The sequence below is a fragment of the Pangasianodon hypophthalmus genome, chromosome 9 (assembly GCF_027358585.1).
Source record: "Pangasianodon hypophthalmus isolate fPanHyp1 chromosome 9, fPanHyp1.pri, whole genome shotgun sequence".
NCBI classification, from domain to species: Eukaryota; Metazoa; Chordata; class Actinopteri; order Siluriformes; family Pangasiidae; genus Pangasianodon; species Pangasianodon hypophthalmus.
Window position 1 is genome coordinate 20,284,693 of NC_069718.1, and position 23,234 is coordinate 20,307,926.

Sequence of the window (23,234 nt, forward strand, 5' to 3'; positions counted from 1 at the left end):
AAACTGGGGCCAGGAATAAAGTTCTCATATAGATGGTAACAGTCGCAGCTGGAGGCCTCTGACTCTTGGAAGCTTTATATATTGGAGACAGAGCAATATACAAGCTGTAGGTAGGAGACATTTATGGCATGAAACTTTTCTACTACACACACCTGTTGTGTAAAAAGGGCCTGAATTTTTCAGTGGTGTCTTCAGAGTCTTTGGTCAACTAATGATCAATGAAGGAAACTTCTAAATATATATGGCCAGTAGAGATAAACCTAAGTTACTCTAGTTTGGATGTATGAACAATTTAAGTTGTACATATAAACCCCCTGAGTTGGAGCAACTCGTTGAGAAACATTCTAAGGATAGAATAGGCCATTAATACTAAAGCTTAAGACATACTGAAGAAGAGTTGTTGGCTAATGTGGGATAATCCATTGCTCTACATAATGAGAGCCAAGTCCGTCATGTAGGACAGTAAGCTGATGCATGTAAGGATTAGGGAGGGCACAGTAGCTAAGTGGTGTCCCATTTAACATTTGAATATGAATGGCTCCCTATTTCGTTAGATCAAAGGTGGCGTAGTGGTCAGGTAGACTGCAGACAAGGCTGCTCTAATGGGAGACAGGCTGTATGGTGAAGTCTCTTGGGTCAGGGAAGCTCAAATTAACATTGGGGAGACAGAGGAACTGTCATCAGTTAGGAGACTGCCTGTCTGTCCACTAGCCCCCTCCCTACAGGACAAGAAGCTATTATTTTACACCTGAGATATAATTCCTTTAAATAAAATATGTCTGTGCATAGTGTCTTTCAGTTGTCATTCCTTTAATGATTTTTTTCTCTTCTTTTTTTAACAAAGAAAATGGCCTGCTATATTCCTCTTCTGCTGTGTAGCTACTGGGCAAGCTTGTGTTCATTCCTGAAGTCAACATTTGGGGCTCATGCATTATATTTCCATTGTTTTATTCATGATAAATACTTAAAAAATAAATGCATTGCATTTGTAAAGACATTTATCAGTACAGGTAACAAGGATTTCTGAATTATTGTAATTAATTACTCCTTATTCTGGTCATACTTTATCTAATGAATTTAATAAACAGTGATACTGTTTTGTTTGAGGTTTTTGAAAAAAAATGGAGAAATTTACCTTTTAAACTATATCCTACCGGTTTCTACAGTGTGCATCATTTAATGGGCTGAGAGGGATCAAGTACCCTAAGTCTCTGATTGTTTATTTAATGCCCCCTCCTTCTCCCTCTCCCCCTGCGTCTGCACATTGTTATCTCCTGCTTGACGCGTCGTCTGCGCCTGTTTGATAGGTCGTTGATAACAACCCCGGCTGAGTCTGCTCTCACTGTATATAAACCAAGAGATCCTCACTCGGCATCAGTCTACCAGCCTTTATCCTCAGCACAAGACCTTCTCTCTGACAGGACCATCGTCTTCTCTGGAAATATGGCTCTCTTTGCTACCCTGCTTGCCTTCACTCTCGTGGCCCAGATCGGGGCCTTTGACTTGGGCCAGTCCACCCGCTGCGTGCCCATACCTCGCCAGCTGAGTGTATGTCACGACGTGGGCTACTCAGAGATGCGACTGCCTAACTTTCTGGGCGACAGCAGCCTGGAGAGTGAGGTAGTACCACGCTCTGATGACTGGCGTTCCCTGCTGCAGACAGGGTGCCACCCTCAGGCTCAGACCTTCATCTGTTCCCTTATTGCTCCTGTCTGTCTGGACACGTAAGTATCCTATATCTTTTAGATGTTATCCGCTATCTTTTTTGGGAGCCTGTTGCTTCTTAGACTTCTTGTACTGTTATAGTCTTACTATCCCTCTACTTAAATCACCTACATTTGTAGGTGTACAATTTACATCTTTTCTCTCAAGCTCATGAGATAACCATGCACAATTTTGTCCTATCTGAAGGTTTATCCAGCCTTGCCGAAGTCTGTGTTTGGCTGTGAGGGACAGCTGTGCCCCGGTCCTGGCCTGCCATGGCCACTCATGGCCTGAAGAATTGGACTGTGATCGTTTCCCTGCTCAGGACGACATGTGTCTCACCCCACTGCCCAAGCATATCAGCAGGTTCTCTAAAGGTCAGTTCCCTAGACTTCTCTAATGTGCTAGGTAGAAGTGCATTTTATTTTTGTTGAATAATCCTAACATTTTTTTTTACTTCTATCATGGTGTTATTCCACGTTCCATTCAATCATGCCTGTCTTTTCTTTTCCAGAACTTCCCCAGCCTATGTGCCAGACATGTCCTCTAGTAGACGAGCTTCCTTCTCTGAAGATGGTGATGGATGCCCTTTGTCTCACTGACTTTGGTAAGCAAAATCATGAGAACATTATAGCAGACTTCTGTCAAGAAAACATGCTGTGTTTAGAAGTATTGGCTTATATTGCACCACCAGCATTGTCAGATTGGGTAGTATGCCTAACATTTTTCTTAGACCGTCTGTTTGTTTTTATTATTCCATCTTATAGTACATTTATAGAATGTAGTATGAGCTATACAGAATTGTGAAGGGATTTAACAGTAAGTAGACAAGCTGTCCAGTTTGGCAACATAATTAATTAAACTTTTAACAAACTGTAGTTTTCCTTGTCATTGGAGTAACATCGTTTGTACCTTTAGTATGTATCTTTCACCTGGAAATGTGACTATAGTCTACCTTTAAAAGTAATTTAAGGTACATAATTGGACCTTAAGGACTGTTGATCTACCTGTAAAGCTTTACTCTAATGCACCTTCCTAAAGGGGAAAAAAATGTTCCTTGATGGTACAAGAAGAGTTGTTTGGTACTTTTACTTCTGAGAGTGTATCCTGGTGGTAAGAACTTGCTTATTAATGACTCTTTCTTTCCCTGCAGCCATTAAAGCCAAGTTGTTCCGTCGCCGTGTGGCCTCTTCAGAGCCGGAGCTGGAGGTGGAGGGAAAGGTGGAGTTCATCCAGCGTGGCCCTCTGCTGCCATACGACACCGCCAACCTGCTTCAGCAATGGCTTCTGCTGAACCTGCGCTGTGCGCATACGCTGGTGAAGCCTGGCCGCGCGCAGCTGTACCTGATCACAGGCACGATGCGCTCTGATGGCACCGTGGAGCTCGCACGTCTCTTCCCCTGGCTAAAGAAGGACCTGCACATAGCCGCCGCTACCCGCAAGTGGAAACATCACAAGTGCTGAGGACATTATACACAGAGTTACAGAGGAGAGGAAGACCTTAAGGTGACGAGAAACTGTGCAGAATGAACTGGTGTTTGAACAGGAGGATGGTGCAGTGGTAGCACTGTGGTTAAGACGTTGGCCTACTGATTGGAAGGTAATGAGTTCAAATGCCAGGACTGCCAAGCTGTCACTGCTGGGTCCTTTAGCAGGGCCTTCAACTGCTCAGTTGTGTAAATGAGATAAATGTAAGTCGCTCTGGCTAAGGGTGTCTGCCAAATACCGTAAAATGGTTTTGGAGCTTCACTTCTCTCCTCTGGTTGAAAATTTGCGCTCCGATTTCTGAGCACATGAAATTAATGCACTCCGATAGTTTTTTGTAAATATCGAGCCTTTGAGTAAAGGCTTTGTAAAAAGATAATATTTTCTATCCAAGTATTAGTGTATTTATGTGTGTCCTGTGGTGTTTGTAAGCGGAATATGAATAAATGTCATCTAAAAATATTTTCACACTGGCCTCATTTATTTCATTTGATAATAAAATAAAGCTTAGCTGAATCAGGATTCAGAGATCCTGCTTACAGAGAAGCAATCTTACAGAGAACCACTGATTTAGAGAAAGCACTGCAGCATGTATGACTATCCAAAGCTATCATGTTACACTGTTTCTACATACACTCACAATTATCAGAGCACTTTATTAGCACCTGTACCTATTCATTCATGCAATTATCTAATAAGCCAGGTAGGGCCAGCAGCTTCAAGTAATGTTCACATGACAATCAGAATGGGGAAAAAATGTGATCTCAGTGATTTGACTGTGGTATGATTGTTGGTGCCAGATGGGTTGGTTTGAGTATTTCTATAACTGCTAATCTCCTGGGATTTTCACACACAACAGTCTCTAGAGTTTATTCAGAATGGTGTAATAAAGAAAAAACATCAAGTAAGTGGAAGCTCTGTGGATGGAAACGTAGCCTAGTCTGATGAATCTCGATTTCTGCTGAGTCACACAGATGGTAGGGTCAGAATTTAGTGCCAACAGCATGAATCCATGAACCCAACCTGCCTTGTGTCAACAGTCCAGGCTGGTGGAGGTGGTGTGGGGAATGTTTTCTTGGAACACTTTGGGGCCATCAATCCCAATCAGTCATCATTTGAATGCCACAGCCTATTTGAGTATTGTTGCTGACCATGTGCATCCCTTCATGGCCACAATTTACCATCTTCTAATGGCTGCTTCCAGCATGATAAAACCCACACCTGATTTTTGTGGATGTTTAATAAATGTTTAAAACGTCACATGGCTGGAAATGTCTTTATTATTCATAATACTCTTTACTGCTAGCAGATAAAGCATCTATGGTCTTATGGCTACGATAAGATCACACAAACACATAACATTGGTGGTACAGTAATACTTCAGAAGCCAAAGACACAATTTAGTGCAGACTACTAATGTGATTTCTGAGGAATATCTAGAGTTAGCCTTAGCTATTGTCCACCAGAATTATGTTTAAAGTGGCACTACTGGTTACAGGCCCACAGGGTTTTAAATAATGTACCAGGGAATAAGAGGGGAGTTAGTTTGAAACAGTAAGGAGGAGTAACACCTAAATGTAGCCTATAGTGAAGCTTAAATAAAAACATTTCTCCAACTGTAAGTTTTGGGTCTGCTTGTCTCTTTTCCAATCTAACATGTCCCTCTTTTCATTCACTCACTCATCTTCAGCATCTTCAGTAACTGCTTTAATCTGGTCAGGATCCAGAGCCTATCCTGGGAATATTGGGTATGAAGTAGGAGTACACCCTGAATGGGATGCCAGTTCTTTGCAGTCATGCTCCTCTCATTTCTTATTATTTATACACTGATCAGCCATAACAGTAAGCCCACCTGCCTGTAAGTTGTGAGGTGGGGCCTCCATGGATTGGATTGTTTGTCCTGCACATCCCACAGACGCTCGATCGGATTGAGATCTGGGGAATTTGGAGGCCAAGTAAACACCTTGAACTCTTTGTCATGTTCCTCAATCCATTCCTGAACAGTTTTTGCAGTGTGGCAGGGCACATTATCCTGCTCAAAAGAGGCCACTGCCATTAGGGAGTACCATTAACATGAAGGAGTATACTTGATCTGCAGCAATGTTTATGTAGGTGGTACTTGTTAAAGTAACATCCATATGAATGCCAGGACCTAAGGTTTCCCAGCAGAACATTGTCCAGAGCATCAGCTGGCAAACCTCTGGGGCTTGCCTTCTTCCCATAGTGCATTCTGGTGCCAGCCCTTCCCCAGGTAAGCAACGCACATGCACCCGGCCATCCACACGATGTAAAAGAAAATGTGATTCATCAGACCAGGCCACCTTTTTCCATTGCTCCATGGTCCAGTTCTGATGCTCATGCACTGTGTGTTCTGGCACCTTTCTATCATAGCTAGCATTAACTTATTCAGCAATTTATGCTACAGTAACTCTTCTGTGGGATTGGACCAGACAGGCTAGCCTACGCTCCCCACGTGCATCAGTGAGCCTTGGGCGCCCATGACCCTGTCACCGGTTCACTGGTTGTCCTTCCTTGGACCACTTTTGGTAGATACTAACCACCACGTACCAGGAACACCCCACAAGACCTGCCGTTTTGGAGATGCTTTGACTCTGTTGTCTAGCCATCACAATTTGGCCTATGACACAGTTGCTTAGATCCTTACACTTACCCATTTTTCCTGCTTCCATCACATCGGTGTATATATACATTTGTGTTTTTTATTATGTATCAAAAAAAGAACATTCAGATGTACATGGTCATTTAAAAAATGCTAACATTTACTCGCAACATTTTTCTTTACAGTTTTGTTGTCATTTATTGGTGAAATGGACACCAGATTGAGTTTTGAGCAAAAAAGAAATGTCAATAATTAGTAATCTAACCACCTTGTGTTATTATGTTTCAATGTTGTTTTAAGTTTTTAACCACCCTGTTCATTTTAATGTCCTTTTTCCACTTCCTGCTACCCTTATATGATTTTGTTCACATTACTTTGTCCTAGCTCTCTTTTATTGTGCACATTGGGAATGTGGCATCATCCCTCTGGGTCTCCCAAACTACAGAAGTCTTTGTGTGTGGGTCTGTGTGTGTATGTGTGTGAGCGGCTAGCAAATGTGAACAGGGTTGCTGCAATTCATTCTCCTTTGCTACCTCATTATGACTCCATAGACACAATAGGGAGAGAGCACATTAGAAACTTCCGTGCTGCGCCACAAAAAGCCGCCTCAGTGCCAGGCTTCACCGCATTGTCCCCTCTAATTCATGGAGTCTGGCCCACCATTGACAATATGAAGTGCCAGTGGGGGAAAGGCTATTGAGTGCGCTCTGTTTTTAAGGGGTCGGAGAGAGAAAAGGAGAAGGAGACCTCTCACAGCTGGTCCACTGAGCACTGGATCTGAGCTCGCTCTTTATGTCTCTTCTTTGAGGCCTCTTATTTTCTTTCATTTGTCTTGAAAAAAATGGCGAGGGACTTCAGATGGATTCACATGAACCAGTGTTTGAGAGCTCAGAGATCATAATAGGACAACAGTTTTGGCGTTCTCATGTGGCAAAGCCATGCACCGTGGAAGTGATTGAGAGACACTTGATATCTGGCATGAGGGAAAGAATGTGAGATGAGTTTTATGTGTTTCAAGTTTTATGGGATTATTTTGCAGTGTACTCTGAGGCAAATGGAAAGATTAGTTACACCAAACATGGAACTTTGGAACTTTTCTGACAGAATATGTATATAAGTTCTGATCTCATTACGTGCATTACACGCATTACATGCATTTTAATTAGTGATAAATATGTCCTCATTTTTCCTTATTTCTTGTCTACCGGTAATAATATGAACTGCTTGCTGAATTCTCAGTACATCACATCCCTTCTTTTATATTTACTTTACATAACACTGATTTACAGTGTGCAGTCCTTTCTTGTGTAAAGCCAAGAACTGAGAAATGAAGATGTGTGTGTTTCATTGCTGCTCGTTCTCTCACTCCATATCAGGCATAACTTAATCCTGTCTTAGTATCCACCCAAAAGCCCACCACAGTTGAGCAACTCCTCATAGTTAACCGTAAACACATTACATATTCATCACCAGACGGCAGGTCCTCCACCAGTGAGGGGGATAAAACTGCAAATTTGATTACAAGCGCCCTTTGGCTCTGTGGCTGAGGCACAAAGGGCCTGGCTGTCCAGGCTGATTACCATGCCCAGCATGAGGTGATGTTTTACCCCACAGAAATCCCCCAGCGCCCCTTGCACTGGGACATGCCTGTTTAGGGCTCTGTTTAGCCAGCGCTGTTTCTGCTCACTTTTGCCCTGCTGGAGACCCTGGTGCTGTTCAAAAGGACTCTTACTTAAAGAATGGTTTCATACTGACTGCACTTCACTGTAGTTATTGAAGTGAACTTACGAGCTGCCATAATGTTTAGCAGTTTGTTGGGTTATTCTGGCTTTTCGTATATATTCTCAGTGGTAGAATTATTTGCTACATTTGTGATGGCACACAATTGTTTATCAAATTATGTGAAATTTACTTCAGTGACTATTGTTCGCACTTATGGCAGCTAAACAAGAAGTACTGCAAGACTGGAGGATGACTTCACTTAGATTTAGGAAATAAAAAACTTTTATTAGGATGTTGTAATAAGTAATAAGTAAATAAATTAGATATATCATTATTACCCAGTGCAGTATGTGAAACAGGCTTAGACCCATAGCAAGCCCCACTATCTTTTCATGTCAGTTACATTTTAGGCTTTTCTATTTGTCAGTGTCTATCTCAAACTGGACTTATTTCAGTTCACGCATGAAATATAATCTTGACAACTTCCTCAGTCATTTTTATCTTGTAGTTTCATCTTGTAGCTACATGTGACAAGCAGCGACTGACAGGGAATATATGGAATAAGGGATCAGCTGTCATGTTGATAAAATCACTTTCTTGTCAGATATGAATGCATGTGGTGAAGTGGACTAGAACTGACTTATCTCAAAGTGGTGCAACTGAGATAGAGATTCAAATAAAAGTTTTAGATTATATAATCTGACATTTCGTCTTTGTCAAAAATATGTGATAGCAGATAAATCTGTATCGTATGCAGCTATAAAATGACAGGCAATGGAGTTGTTTATAATAAGAAGTGATAGACTGTGAGGAGGATAGGTTTATGGGCTGACTCTTGATGGGCTTTTGAATAAGTGCCTCAGAAAAAGACACAACTATTTACTGCTCCAGGACTCTGTTTCGTGTGCAAGTTAAACTTTGGTCAGGAGTCCATTGTCTCCAATGTCTATCATTTAATGGCCACTTTGACATAATGAATGAAGTGGTCCCACCTTCTGTCCACCAGAAAGGCTCCACTCTTATCGCCTTTCACAATCACACTGGAGGAACTCAGCCAATCAGGACACAGCAACGCACACCCAAGAGCAAAAGAGGGAAAGGAGTTATTGTTTTCTTTCTGCTTTTTAATGAAGTTTACCCTGTCGGTCTTTCAGGAAAATGTTAGTAGTTGGGACAAACTTTCGAAGAGCTCTGGATCCGACTCAGAAGGAGCAAATTCATGGTAAAGGGGGAAGTGGAGAGCAATGGCTGAATCTCCATCACGGCATCTTGGATTTGGCAATTCTGGGAAGAGTTTTCTTATTGATAATTTGCTTCGTCCTGACAATAAATCACCCCCCGCCCAGGTCATACCTGTTGCCAGCCAGAAAAGATACCTTTCTACTCTGGTGTGTGGGCCACTGGGACTGGCTCCTAAAAGTTCCTGGGTGGCTTCACATGCTCAGCCGAGTAACACTCCCCAAGAGATGGAGAGAGAGACACTCAAGACACGTTCAGGTAGGGTGGCATACAGTGGTGGCATCATGTCTTCATTTAAATGTAGGCAATTATGAGTATTTGAGAACTGTGTATGTGGCATGAGCTACTGAAACAGGTGTCAGTAACTAATAAATGCAATATTAATGATTTTGCAACATCTGACACAACAGGTCTTATTTTAAATTTGTAATGTTTCTTTTTTTATTCTAAAACCATCACAAATATAATGCCTCTAAATACTACTACTACTACTACTACTACTACTAAATACTTTTGTAGTATAATTTCACTATTTAAACACAGTTCCACTTTCTTTTGTTTACTGGAGTTAAATATCTCAGAGATTGAGTGCAGTTATACTGTTTGTGATTTGGCTTACAGTGTACCTTTCAGCTATTTCCAAATAATTTTAAACCCAGTGACTTGTTTGGTTTAAAACCAACATTTTTCACTAACAAACAAGACAATGAAAATTCTTGTGATTACTACTGAGGTACTTTAATGTTCTTTTTGTTGCTATTTTTAGTCTATCTGAAGATTATTATTAAGTTTTATCAAGTTGTGATATGTAAATTAGATAATATGTAAATCATATAATTATGGTACCACAGGTAATTAAGCTATAATAGTTATTATTATTTTAATCTATAAATAATAATTGCTTAAACTATAAAACCATGGATTTTCAAGCCTGAATCTTTATTATATACATTACACCTTAACTTAATTAACTAAAACTAGCTAAAATTCATAACAAACCTTTTTACGTTGCTATCAGGTTTGGTAAAGTTCACTGTCAAGCAGTATAAAATTATGCTTCTATGACTTTTTTTAATCACATCTTTTTAATAACAAAGATCGATATATATTTTTTTGGATCACCAACTGACTAATAATTCTTTAAGTATGATTTAACAAAAAATTTCATTTGAAAAGCTTCTTCATGTACATAACATTTTGTTGCATCAAATGGCTATGAGTAAACAATTTTCATTTTTGTTAATATTCCAAACTTGTTTTTTAAATTTGTTTTCTTTATTAATTTCATTATATTATTGAAACTTCATTAAAATCATATATCCAAAACAGAGAAATATCCATGTGTTTGTGGATGGGAGCAATAAAGAGTTAAAGAAAGAGTGAAATTTGAATATATGATTGTTAGAACCTGATCTCATGTAAACTTTGTAAGAACTTGATTGAGTGAGGAGTATGGATTTTATAAAAATGAAAGAACTGGTCCCCAACAACCCCAAACCTAACATTATCTTTCATAACTTTTCATACAAAGTGGAGTCTTGAGAAGTTGAATTCTTATAAAATTGCAATTATGAGAAACTGCTGGATCATGATGACAAAATTTAGTGGAAACAGTACAACACATTAGGGCCCAGCATCCCAAAAGCAGCATAAATTTAATTTATATTAATTGATCAAGAGAGAGAATGAGAGAGTGTACAATGTGGTGCTTGCTCAAGCACTTAACAATGATCATTGAGCTACAATGTTTCTGGGAATATAATTTCTAATCATTTCAACTTATATACTGTGTATGTGTAAGGATGCACAGTATGTATTACTTCTATATTACACATAAAAGTTTAATGTTTAAGTAGTCTTGGGTTTGAGAACTTTACATTTGCTTTACTGTTTTTATACTATATTTTCACTGGACAAGAAAAAATTTCAAAAAGACACTCTGTGATTATTCTGCTGTTCTCTGAAGCAGTGTTGAGCGGTGTACTGCTGTGTGCTTCTCCTCTCGTTCACCCATGTTATGGTGGCTCCAGCCCACTGACGTGCTCTCCGCCTCTCCTCTGCAGTGAGTATATTATCCTCCCACACACACACACACACACACACAAAGTGAGTGTTTCTATAACTAATAGCTAATTCTTCTCTAATATGCACAGCACTGCATAGCTATAGCTTATTCATCAATCATGCCTATTTAGTAGGGGGGAATGCTTTTATTACCGTGTACCACACACACGCGCACACACACACACACACACACACACACACTCAGAGTGAGAGAGAGAGAGAGAGCGATAGAGAGAGCGCACAATAAAACCACACCTCCTGTTTTCTGCCAGAGTAGGTTACAATTGATATTAAGAGCACCATAATGACCAGACCCATTCTTCAGTGAGCTCCAGTCAGCCTGAATGCTCTGCCATGCCATCTCTCTAATGTCTGAAGTAGCTGCAGCAAAGTTCACAAATCGATTTAAAATTGTATTTAAAGGATTCAATTTAGTGATGTGTTTAGTCATTTATTTAGAGTAAAGTGGAAAAAAATGGAGATCATCTCTGAAATCTTCATGCAGAGGTATACAGGATATGGCAAAAGATTTATACGCAGAGTTTATAACATTGATGATACCTGAAAAGGCTTGATATGAATGTCCTATAAAGCTTGACAAGTGAGGTAGCTAAATGTTACCCACCTACCCACCCTCTTGCATACCCTCTGCCTTGGAGAAAAAAATCCTCTGAAAACTTTTTAGTGGCTTGACACTTTCCCACAGCACCCCCCAGACACACAATGCTGCTTTGCCCCATGACCAATTAGCTCTTTCAGTCAGTCTGCACACACGCGACCCCACTGCCATTTTTCACCACAGCAATGAACTCTACGTTGCCTTTCTATACTGATCCCGGAGCAGTGAACCATTCCCAAATCTTAAGCTCAGACATTCTAAGGGACCCCACAAAACTGGTGTCAGATCACTGAGAAGGGCAATTTCTAGTGACACAATGCAAACCTACATTCCTATGTAGAAAGAAGGAGGGAACACTTCTGCAGCCTTTTTGTTGTATCTGATAAAAAGCCGAGGCTTGAAAATCCGCCTTCTCTTTTCACGTGCTGCTCTCTGTCCATTCCAGACTCCCTCTATGGGGAGGAATAATGCGATCAATTGGGATGACTTTTATAGACTTATTGGAGCTCATCTTCCCATAGAGAGAGTCTGTGTACCTGTAAGGGAAGAGATAGAGTGAGGGATAACTGGTTGCTGAAGGGACAGCAGAGGAATGGCAAGAAGCATTTCTTTTGTTAAAGCGCAAAGGAGATTTGGGGCTACAAAAGAGAGAGGGGGAATAAGCAGCCCGCTCGTGAGTTGACCCACTAATAGAGCGTTTAAGTGGAAACCATTGATCCCAAATAACGGACTAGGAGCGTGACTAACAGTCTTACCCTCTGCTACGAAGGTGGTCAGTGCGGCGATTTGTTGGACAGATTAAGGAGGTATTGTTGAATAGATTGGGAGAAATTGTGGTGCTTGACTTTTTTGTCAAGCTGCACCTGTGGTTAAAAAAGCGTGGGATTGCTGCTTCCAGACCACTAGACCTCTTATTTCTCTATCACTGACTGGTCATGACTCTCTCTCTCTCTCTCTCTCTCTCTCTCTCTCTCACACACACACACACACACATTATAATAGACATGTGTTACTCCCTATAAAAGTTACACCCTAAAAATGTATAGGGGTATGCAATATGTAATGATGATAATAATGTAATTCACTATATGGACAAAAGTATGCGGACACCTGACCAATCACACCCATATGTGCTTGCTGAACATCCCCTTTCAGGTTTAGCCCCCCTTTTGCACTCTTCTGAGAAGGCTTTCCACTAGATTTTGGACCGTGGCTGTGAGGATTTGTGCTTTCAGACACAAGAGCATTAGTGATTTCAGGCACTGATGTTAGAAGAGGAGGTCTGGGGTGCAGTCAGCATTCCAGTTCATCCCAAAGTCGTTTGGTGGTGTTGAAGTCAGAGCTCTGTGCAGGCCACTCGAGTTCTTCCAATACGACCTTGGCAGACCATGTCTTTATGGGCTTTGCTTTGTGCACAGGGGCATTATCATGCTGGAACAGGTTTGGGCCTCTTAGTTCCAGTGAAGGGAATTCTTAATTCTACTGCATACAAAGACATTCTAGACAATTGTGGCAACAGTTTGGGAAAGAACCACATATGGGTGTGATGGGTGTGTTATGTTTATGACTACATACCTTACAATGATGGATAACAAATATTTATAATCAAATATAGGAATATAATATTCCATCTCATTTTTTCTACTGGGTTCATGGCATGTGTTCTATTCAGAGGATTAACAGAAAATCTGTAACCCTTTTATTGAAACAAACAAACAAACAAACAAACAAACCCAATAAACTTAGGGTTCTGTCATCTGTCCTTATGTGCAATTTGTGGTTTGATTGGACAATAAGTGCTCAGACTATCAACATTTAATTTCTCCTCCAAACATATTTTTTTTGGGGAAAACAGTGATGTTATAATTAATAAATAAATAATCCACGTTGTTTGCATTTACTACACCCAGAACAACTGTCAGTGTTAGGCTGCATGAATCTACAGTCGGAGCTAGAAAGAAATCTGTCCTAACCTTGCTCCTTCATACCATTTAGTGTATTTTTTTTCACAATCATTGGTGGTGTTAGGGTGCAGGGTTCCACAACAATCCAAAATAATATACCTTAAGACATTTGCTAACAACAAATAATTTGATGTTAATGCCAAAAATGAAATATTATACTGATTTCTCTGCTAGCCCATTTATACCTGCAACCTCTGTCCTTACTCTTGTGACTACATCATTTTTTATATTAATTTAATTGCGGATAGTAAATAATTCATAGAACTTACTGAAGATGAATAACTGAATAATAAACTGGATCTTAAGGGTTAAATTGCAACAGATGATTTCTGGAAACTTGCTGAAAGACCACATAATACAAAGAGCTACTTGTTCAGGTACACAGAGACAAACATTTGACATTATTCTCTCTCTCTCTCTCTCTCTCTCTCTCTCTCAGAAGGGACAAGCCCTGCAGTATGGAGTTCAGGCCAATGCCCTAAACAACACAGAGGAATCCTGAGGAGAGCTGTGTTCTCTGAGCAGCAGAGGAGAGAACTTGAGAAAACGTTTCGCAGACAGAAATATATCAGCAAGACAGATCGCAACCGACTGGCCACAGAACTCTGTCTGAAGGAAACACAGGTGAAACACACTGCAGCCTGTCTATACAGATAAATATCTACACTTCTACATTTTGTGTGTGTGTCTGTGTGTCTGATGCCTCATTTTAAATCAATACAGATGTTCTCTCCTTTTTTATTCACATTCTCTTGTATGTATTGTTTAAATGTTCACTGTACAAATTCATAAAAATTCGTGTACAGCTTCAATTGCTATTGTCAATATCTCATGGTTATCTCAATATCTGATTCCAGAGTCACATCATGAAATTTACGGTTTATGATTTAATTGTGTTTATGTGGGATATTACAATATGACTCGAAAATGAGATATAATAATAATAATAATAATAATAATAATAATAATAATAATAATAACAGTTTCTCTGTTCACACAAGATGCTTCATCAATTATTCTCTAATGATTTCTCCACTGTTTATTGGAACTGATGAAGCCTCTTGAATGAAAGGCTTCATCAAATCTCTTCATGAAGTCAGTACAAGTGCAGTCATTAGGACTTACATGAGCTGAATGACTGAAAGCTTTCACAGGCATATTTTTAGAGTAAAATAACAGGAATGTGCCACTCTTGTAGCAACACTGTGATCAGTCTGGTTTATTATACTACTACGAACTCTACAAATGTTAAACAGGCAAAATATTTTTCATGTTTAAATGGTTGTATCAAAAAAAAAAATTGTAATGACGTTCCTTGTTTAAGAGTGTATACTATGTTTATTTTGTCTGTTTTTGAGGATGTAAATCCTATAGCTTATGCTGTTTGCCCTGTTCTAGGTAAAGATCTGGTTCCAAAACCGCAGAATGAAGTGGAGGAACTCGAAGGAGAGAGAAAGCCTGAGCTCAAGGCCACCCATGGAAGAGCTCCTGCTTAGGAGCATCCCAGAAAAAGGAGAAACAGGGCATACACAAACATTCCCCAGAGGAGGGCGCCACACATCGCAAACACCTGCTGGCAAGCCCTTGAAAGATCACACATCTGGCTGCTAACAATGTTCAAAGATAAGCCATGTACACTTCAGTCAAAAGTTTTTGAACACTTGGAGTTTGTTTAATTAGAGCGTCATTACTATTAGTACCACACAGAAAAAGGTACAGAACAAGAATTTAATAAGGAGAAAATTAAAACAAGTGTTCTACCAGAGATACCGAAATCTTTTTTTTTTTTTTAAGGATTATTAAGTCTCAGATCCTAATGGGAACCATAAGCAAATTAAGCCTACAGATACATACATGCTAGTATGACTGTAATAATAAGCTACAAGTACCTGATATTACTGATCAAGGTATAGATTGTTCCCATTAAAATAAATCCTCATTTTAGAGTGTTTATAAAGCCACCACTTTTTAAACTCTCAATTTTACTCCCACTTATTTTTCAGTTATTCATATAGAAAAGCAATCCATCATATTATTCAGCTTCCAATTATTCAGTAGCTAGAGTGATACTAACAGGAAAAGTATCTAGTTACGAGAGTGGACTGTAAGTCTGAACCCAAAAATTCTCAAATATATATGGTGTTCAGAAATGTTTGACGATCAGAATATATGCACCCATATATATCTTCCTCCCTTAATTTCCAGGAAGATACTTAATATTTGACTAATACTTCAGAAAGATTATACATGCATTAAAACATAACACTGAAATTTTGGAATTTGTAAATATGTTTTTCCAGAAGGTGCTCTGACAGCCAAAGCTGACCTGGTTTCTGTTTTCAGTTTTTTTTTTTTTTGTCATAAATATTGCCTGTTGTATATGACTGTATAAATTCATTGAATATTATTTGAAAACTAATTCAATATACTTACAATGTTTTTTTTAACTGAGAAATAAATTGAATTTTTTTGTTATTATTTGTGAATAGTAAAAATGTTAATGTGCTCACTGTGCTTTGCTACAAAACAAATGAATTAATGGCAGCATTTTGAATTTTGCATTTTGAATAAAACTCCTCCTGTAATCTCACATGTACATAATGTTTAATAAAAAGGCCAAAAATCAATTATATTCTCTTTTCACAAATCACTGTATAATATAAAAAAATTTGGTTAAATGTCGCCAAATTTACGTCATTTCTGTAACTGTGTGATCCAATATGTAACACAACATGCACTGAGTTACACTGTTGGGTTATATGTAGAACCCCACGTGCTGGGTTGCTTTACCTACCCCAAAATGGGTTTATTATGATCCAGCCTACAGGGTGTTTTCACTGACATCACTGCGACCTACACAATTACCCACAATGCAAAGCTTTTGTAACTATGTGGCCATTTTGACTCTATGTCTAATGAATCTGTGGTCCTGTCGGACAGATAGGATTTCTTATCTGAAATTCTAAATATTTCATTTTAATAATCAAAAGTCTTTTCAATTTGTTAAAACACGACATGAAATACTCATAAAAATGTCCTACATTCAACTCATTCACATCAGGTGACAATTTCTTTACATGTACTTTAACAGTGTTGAGATCTCTTCTGGAATATCTTTTCTGTTTGTCAATATTGTTGAGAATTCTTTAAAATTAAAATCCACTAATTAAGTTAAGTACATCTCATATCAACGTTTGAGTAAGCCACCATATCTATGGAGTTGTGAGGATGAGTGAGTTAAACAGTGCATTTTACCATAATGAACCTTAAGCTGGGTGCAGTAATGTAATCAATGAATTCAATAAATGAATTCAACACAAAAATTTGTAATCACAACATTTTACTGTCATGAAAGTAAAAAAAATATATTGTTAGAACAAAATGATGATTGGTCGATCCCACATGTCCTTGGTTGTGACACCCTTATAATTAACGCCAGCCTTCAGTAAGCTACGCCTTTCTTCAGATAATATCTTCAATAAAATCTTCAAATCCCTGAGTCTCGGGGATCTGATTCGTAATAACTTTTGGAATTCTTGAAGAATCCTAACTTTTGTCAACCTGGTTAATTGGAACATCCATATATATACCACAGTGTGGCAGTCTTCACAGAGAGATGCAGTGTTTGTGTAGGGAGTCATAAGAGCAGACAGTAAAGTACACGAGTTTTTGTGACGTCACATGACAACAAAGGATAGTTGTTGACATCATGCACTAGGTCAGTACTAGACACAATGTCATTACTAGACATGCAAAGTGTTGTTTAATGTGTCCTAAATTGTCATTTATGGTCATTTCACTCATATATAGCCATAATCATATAGCCATGTTCCAAAGACTCAGAATGAACAAACATCATGCATCACGTTAGATTTTTATGTATTGTGCAGACACTGTAATTTGTTGTATTTTGAATTACATTGTCACTGACAGAATATTTTACAATTTGCAGATTCCCTCGCACATCTTTACTGAGGGAAAAATGGGAGTTGGCAACTAGGAGAGTAAATTTCATTACAACTGACACAATGGATCTCTGCAGCAATCACTTTAAACCTGAGGATTTTGACAGAACTGGGCAAACTGTACAACTGAGAGCAAATGTCATCCCTTCAATATTTGACCTCCCTAGTTATCTGGGAAAGGTAAGACAGTGTTCATAGAGCTTATGAATAGTGCAGTTTGATATCCAAGATTATGGTTCCATTTTTTTTTTTGAATAAACATGCTGAAGAATGCATTTGCAAAAGATAACACTTAATTCTTTATTAATATTGCTAATAGTACTTTGCATAATTGAAATTCCAGGACCTGGTTAAAAAGAGACTTACCCATACCTCTCAACAGGCTGCTGCTCCGTTTGAGCCCCTAGACCTGAGGACGAGTCACCTGACCCACCTGAGCCTGAAGTGAGAATATGTAAAGCTTTCAGTACACCTTGTATGCACACTGTCTGCCAGTAGTAATGGTTTTAAAATGACTAACTGTTTATTGTATAATAGTCTTGGAGATTTTTTTATTTCATTTTCTTAATTTTTTTTTCAATAACTAGAGCCTTTGTCTGTTGAGGTTTAGAACCAAAAACTTGACAAAGAAAGAAAGCTAAGCAAAGAATCCAGCATTTAGAGAAGCAACTTCGAATGGCAAAAATTCAGATGAGAAGGTCAAAACAAACACTTAAATATACTATCGCTGAATTGAATGAGCAGAGTATGATCACAAATGAACTGGAGCTGAAGTTGGATATCTATTAAGGTAACATTCACACCACCTAGAATAGTTCAATAATACCCTGATGACTATCAGGTTCTGAGGTTACCTGCTGACTACTTCTCTGTCATCTATGTCCATATAATAAAGAAAAGAAGAAAAGAAATGAAGAAAAAAGGGAACATCGTATTGTGTTGTTTCAAAGATATCCAGAGATCGCTGGTTTGTATCATAGAATGGCATCAGCTTCTATCATAAACATAATGTGATGCTGTTCGGTGGCATATTTTCAGTGGTACCAGGGGTAATACGTGCTGTAGTGATTTTCCAACATAAATATCACAGTGCGAGCAGTATATTAGGTGCCCATACTCTTAATACAGTAGGGCAGAAAGAGCACAATACCCTGTCCTACATCTAATTTCATGAAATTCTTATTGGAAATACCCCAAAGTATCACTAGCCTATCATAACGTCTCTAGGCCTAGAATTGAGTGTAGTCAGTTTTACTGTATAATTGGGTGGATTTTGATCATCCAAAGATGTGACTCATAAACAAGGATCAATTTGCGGCATTTAGGATATCTATGGCTAAGACAACATCAAGTTCTACCTTTTCAAAATGGCTACCATCTCAGGAATCACATTTTATAGTAGCAAGGGAGGTAAATGAATGAATTTCTGTAGATGTGGTGCTTCTGTGGCTGATATTCAATTTATTTTTAAAAATAAGAGTATTAACTACAATGTCAGAATGTTTTTAGTACCATACAGTGAATGTAACCCTTTAAAACAATGTTTAGTCAATGTCCTGTGTAGTGGAGAACAAAACTTGCTACCTTTCTTTTTCAACTGATCTGACCTCCTCAGGGTACTGAGTTAAGCAGAATTTTTTTTCCCTCAGAATTGTTGAAGGGGATTGGGGACTGTTGAATGTCAGCTAAGGGAGCCTAAACAGAACGTGCTAATGGTAGCACCTTTGCTTCTATGAAATGCTAACTCCAGGTAAGGAAGTACGTCTGGACAAAATTGGAATATATTACTCAAATAACTTATGTGAATTCATTTAAAAACATATAGTTCAGTTAGGTGGCAGATTATATAGAAACTAAGTGTATTTAGTGTATTTTAATACTATTATGTAATAGTATTTTTTAAAATACTGTTATAAAATTGTACTTGAGAGAGATGAATATCACCGCAGTGTGTATCTCACTCTGTTTCTAGAATTCTCTCAGGGATTTTGTGATGAACAACAGTGTAATTGTTTTCAGGTTATACTCAGAAAAGACAAACATTACTGTGTTGAACATATTCAAGAAGTCATGTGTGAGAATATTATAAATATGGATATGAATACAACATTAAGGACGTTTAAGTGGGCAGTAACAATTACTTATAGTCAAGGTAGCAGTTCTTCAGAAATGCAAGTCTCCAAATTAGATTATTCATTGCAGCAGAAATGTCCAGTTGCACATTCAAATGGCTCCAAGACAAAGAAGCAGGAAGACTAACACCATAGAAAGTGTCTTGCAATTCTGCACTGGTATTAAATTGGGTACAGCTCAACTGACAAAAATATGGTATTCTGAGCAGGGACTCTGACAAGAGGAACATAGGCACAGATGTGAAGGCACACGCGAAGGCACATCAGCTCCCCTCCACTTCACCATCAACAAACTCTCCTGGAACAGAGCTGGAGGTATTTCCCTTGTCATCAACAGCTTCAGAATCACTTCGGTCAACTTTCTTTTCATAGTTACTGGAATCATGTGAGGATATGTCCTGAAAAAAATGCTTCTGTTATGACGTAGGATGGAAAATTAGGTGTCATAAAAACAATTCATAAGAAAACAATGAGGGGAAAAATTTTCATTTATTTAATACTAAAAGATAGTTACTGATAATCTGTTCTATACTAGACATAGTTGTAGTTGTGCTTTTAAAACACAGAGGCAGTGTGGGGAAGAAATAAACAAGAAAGAGAAGATGGATAAAGTCACAAACTCAGAGTGGCAGTTATTGGATTGCTTGCACATCAATGCTTCACAAAGGGACATAGACCACCATTAGCCACAAAACTCACTAAGACAACAAAGATCCCAATTCACACTTGGTATTAACATCCATGTCAGGTGATCTCAAGCAGACTATAGTATGAATGCGGTCAAATGTGTGATCTGATCGTATCTGGGTATTAATATCTGTCTTGGGTGATCTGATCACGAATGGACAGCTGAGACAGCAGTATTTTCATGTGTCACAAACGGATCTCCACTGACCTTTTGTGATCACATTTTGTCAGTAGGAAGATTGCCAAATCTGACAAAAGCAACCCAATGCAACTTCAAAACCAAACAATAAATACTAAGCAACATTTACCTTGTATATTTACACAGATAGGTCAATAATCTCCAGAACCAAAGGCCCCAGTTAATGCATCAAAGTCATTATCAGGTATTTCAGTCATTTCTAATTGCACTTAATTGTTATGACAAAAATAAATATAAAAAAGTGTATATATTGTCTGGGACATATCAGGATGCATTACTGTTCACACTACAAATATAATGTGGCCACATGCATCCCAGACCACCTCTGGAAGTGCTCTGAGGGATAGGATCTCAAGATGCATTTGACCCAGTTCACACCTGTATTTAGCTCTGTCCACTTGTATTCTGATCACCCCAGATGGATGTCAGCACCAAGTGTGAGCACAACCTCAAACCACCTGCAACGGTAGCCTACAACAGTATAACAGTCCTGTTTAAATGGCACAAAGACAGCACATAAACCCAGAATTATTGTGAATAACAAAAAGATGAAAAAAGTAACCGTAAATGATAGATTGTGAATTACAGTCCACCTGCACTACTGATGTAGTAATGATGCAAGAACTGTAAATTCAGATTTATGAATTTAATAGATTTAAAAATAGAAGTGTTACTCATCCAGTCCTGGTGGACAATAACACACACATTTTAGTATCCGGTTTTGATTCAATTTAGATGTGTTTCAGCAGAGATAACACTGAGTTATGCAAGACTGTGGCCTTGTAGCAGATGGTCAACACTTAATACACTTCAAACAACATTTTAATAAATTATAACTAAATAAAACATTACATAAAGGATAACTGCGGATAATGGTGTGGAAATTACAGAAACCTACAGCGAAGGCAATAACCTGCATTGGTGGCTTGTCCATGGGGGCAGGTGCCCTTCTACACTGAAAATCTATGGTCACAAGATGTTCCTGCCCTATTGCTTATGGAATTTAATGTGAATTATGAGGCTACTTTAGGTTTGTAATTAGACTAATTTTCTACTGATTACATTTTTTCTATTTAGTGTTTCCCTTGTATATATCCTACACAGATAGACCAGTACTGTCCAGAGAAACAAGTGCCCCAGTTATCAATTAATTCAGTTTTTCAATTATTTCTAATTGCAGTTAATTGTTATGACAAAAATATCTATCTAAAAGTCGCCCCAAATAGGCGTTCAGTAGTTATTTTGTCCTGGTAGGACATGCCAGAGTGTTGTGCAATGAATTATACCACCACAGTAATAAAAAAATAAACAAAGGAAGCACTGATATATGTTCACCAGTCACTTTAATAAGAACACCTGTACACCTGCTCATTCATGTAGTTATCCAATCATCTTGTGACAACACCGCAATGCATAAAATCATGCAGATATAGGTCAAGATTCCTGTTCTTGGCTGACAGGAGTGGAACCCAATGTGGTCTTCTGCTGTTGTAGCTCATCCACGTCAAAGTTGATGTTTTGTGCATGCTGAGATGCTTTTCTGCTCACCACGATTCTAAAGAGTGATTATTTCAGTTACTATATCCTACCTGGCAGCTCGAATCAATCTGGCCATTTTCAACAAGGTGTTGGTACCAACAGCCATGCCACAATCAAAGTCACACTTTAAAAGATCACACTTTTTCTTCATTCTGATGTTTGACCTGTATCTGCATGATTTCTTTGCATTGCGCTGCTGCCACCTGATTGGCTGATTGGATAGCTGCTTGAACGTGCAGGCTTACAGGTGTTCCTAATAAAGTGGATGGTGAGTGTTTAGTATGAACTTCAAGTTTTTAACCAATAAACTGTTTACTCAGTATTTATATACTTAATATTATACTTAGCATTTTCTGTGCATGTCTCAGTGTGCTTTAAGGGTATTCGCCTGCGGCTATGCCGAAGAAGTTGTCAAAACAGCAAAAATCAAAAAGTCAAAAGCATGAATAACAACTATTGACTGACACTGACACCATTGTACTGTATATTGCTATAGTGTAAACATTGAGAAACATATAAGCCATCCTATTACATAATATATTAAAAGCCATCCTATTACACCAAATATTAAAAGGATCACAATACATTGCATAAATTTAACTCTAATATATTCTTAGTGTATGTACTGCTAATTCAGTTTTAAAAACCTGTAGGATTTTGTCCACTAGATGTCATCATTGGTGTATTCAATTTACAGATGTATATGAAAATAAAGAGGCTCAGCTTGGGAAAAGAACATGAGGAATCTTAGGCATTTTGACACCAAGTAATCATCTGAAAAATAATACTATGTAGATTAAATAAAATGTCTGATACAACCCTTTGATATATTGGGTATGACATTATATGTAAATATGATGTCATACCCAGAGCCTATTATCTATGCAAGAACTACTTGTCAGTATTTGGCACGTTGAGCCTGGATTGGATACTCCAATGACTTGTGCAGTGCTGGACCTTACATGCATATACTTTCATTTAGAGTCAGTGGAAAGGCCCATGTGTATAGGCAAAGTGCCCTGATGATAAGCTCAGAAGGTTATTCTGAGGCAATGGGGCATTATTTAACTGTGATCAAATGTAACTTGCCCCCTGTATCTCAGTTTTAAAGTAACATATACTGAAATATATTAAAATGCTAAATGCATGCTCAGTCTGTGTTGTTTTTCTCATTTCATGTTAGTAAATTACGGCTCATGGTGACTACACTGTCACTCTGTCAAGCTTTGTCTTTTCATATTAATACTGTTGTAACTGATGAAGTTTTGGACACAGTCTGTCACAACACACATGTT

General features: G+C 38.4%; 2 protein-coding genes across 3 annotated transcripts; both read left to right on the plus strand.

Annotated features, from left to right (window-relative positions):
• The first annotated feature begins 1,364 nt into the window (after nucleotides 1-1,364).
• szl (sizzled) lies at nucleotides 1,365-3,651 on the plus strand. Its single transcript, XM_053237114.1, has 4 exons — nucleotides 1,365-1,724; nucleotides 1,912-2,081; nucleotides 2,219-2,311; nucleotides 2,858-3,651. Exons 1-4 carry the CDS (start codon nucleotides 1,444-1,446, stop codon nucleotides 3,166-3,168), a joined length of 855 nt encoding a protein of 284 aa, XP_053093089.1. The 5' UTR covers nucleotides 1,365-1,443; the 3' UTR covers nucleotides 3,169-3,651.
• A 4,935-nt stretch (nucleotides 3,652-8,586) lies between these two features.
• dbx2 (developing brain homeobox 2) lies at nucleotides 8,587-16,030 on the plus strand. Of its 2 annotated transcripts, none has more exons than XM_034307522.2 (4): nucleotides 8,587-9,028; nucleotides 10,737-10,832; nucleotides 13,857-14,041; nucleotides 14,816-16,030. In XM_034307522.2, the coding sequence occupies exons 1-4, from the start codon at nucleotides 8,776-8,778 to the stop codon at nucleotides 15,026-15,028; spliced, it is 747 nt and encodes a 248-aa protein (XP_034163413.2). In that variant the 5' UTR covers nucleotides 8,587-8,775; the 3' UTR covers nucleotides 15,029-16,030. The 2 variants fall into 2 exon arrangements, with proteins under 2 accessions (XP_034163413.2, XP_026775671.3); XM_026919870.3 differs by having other exon boundaries at nucleotides 10,740-10,832.
• Nucleotides 16,031-23,234: the final 7,204 nt, after the last annotated feature.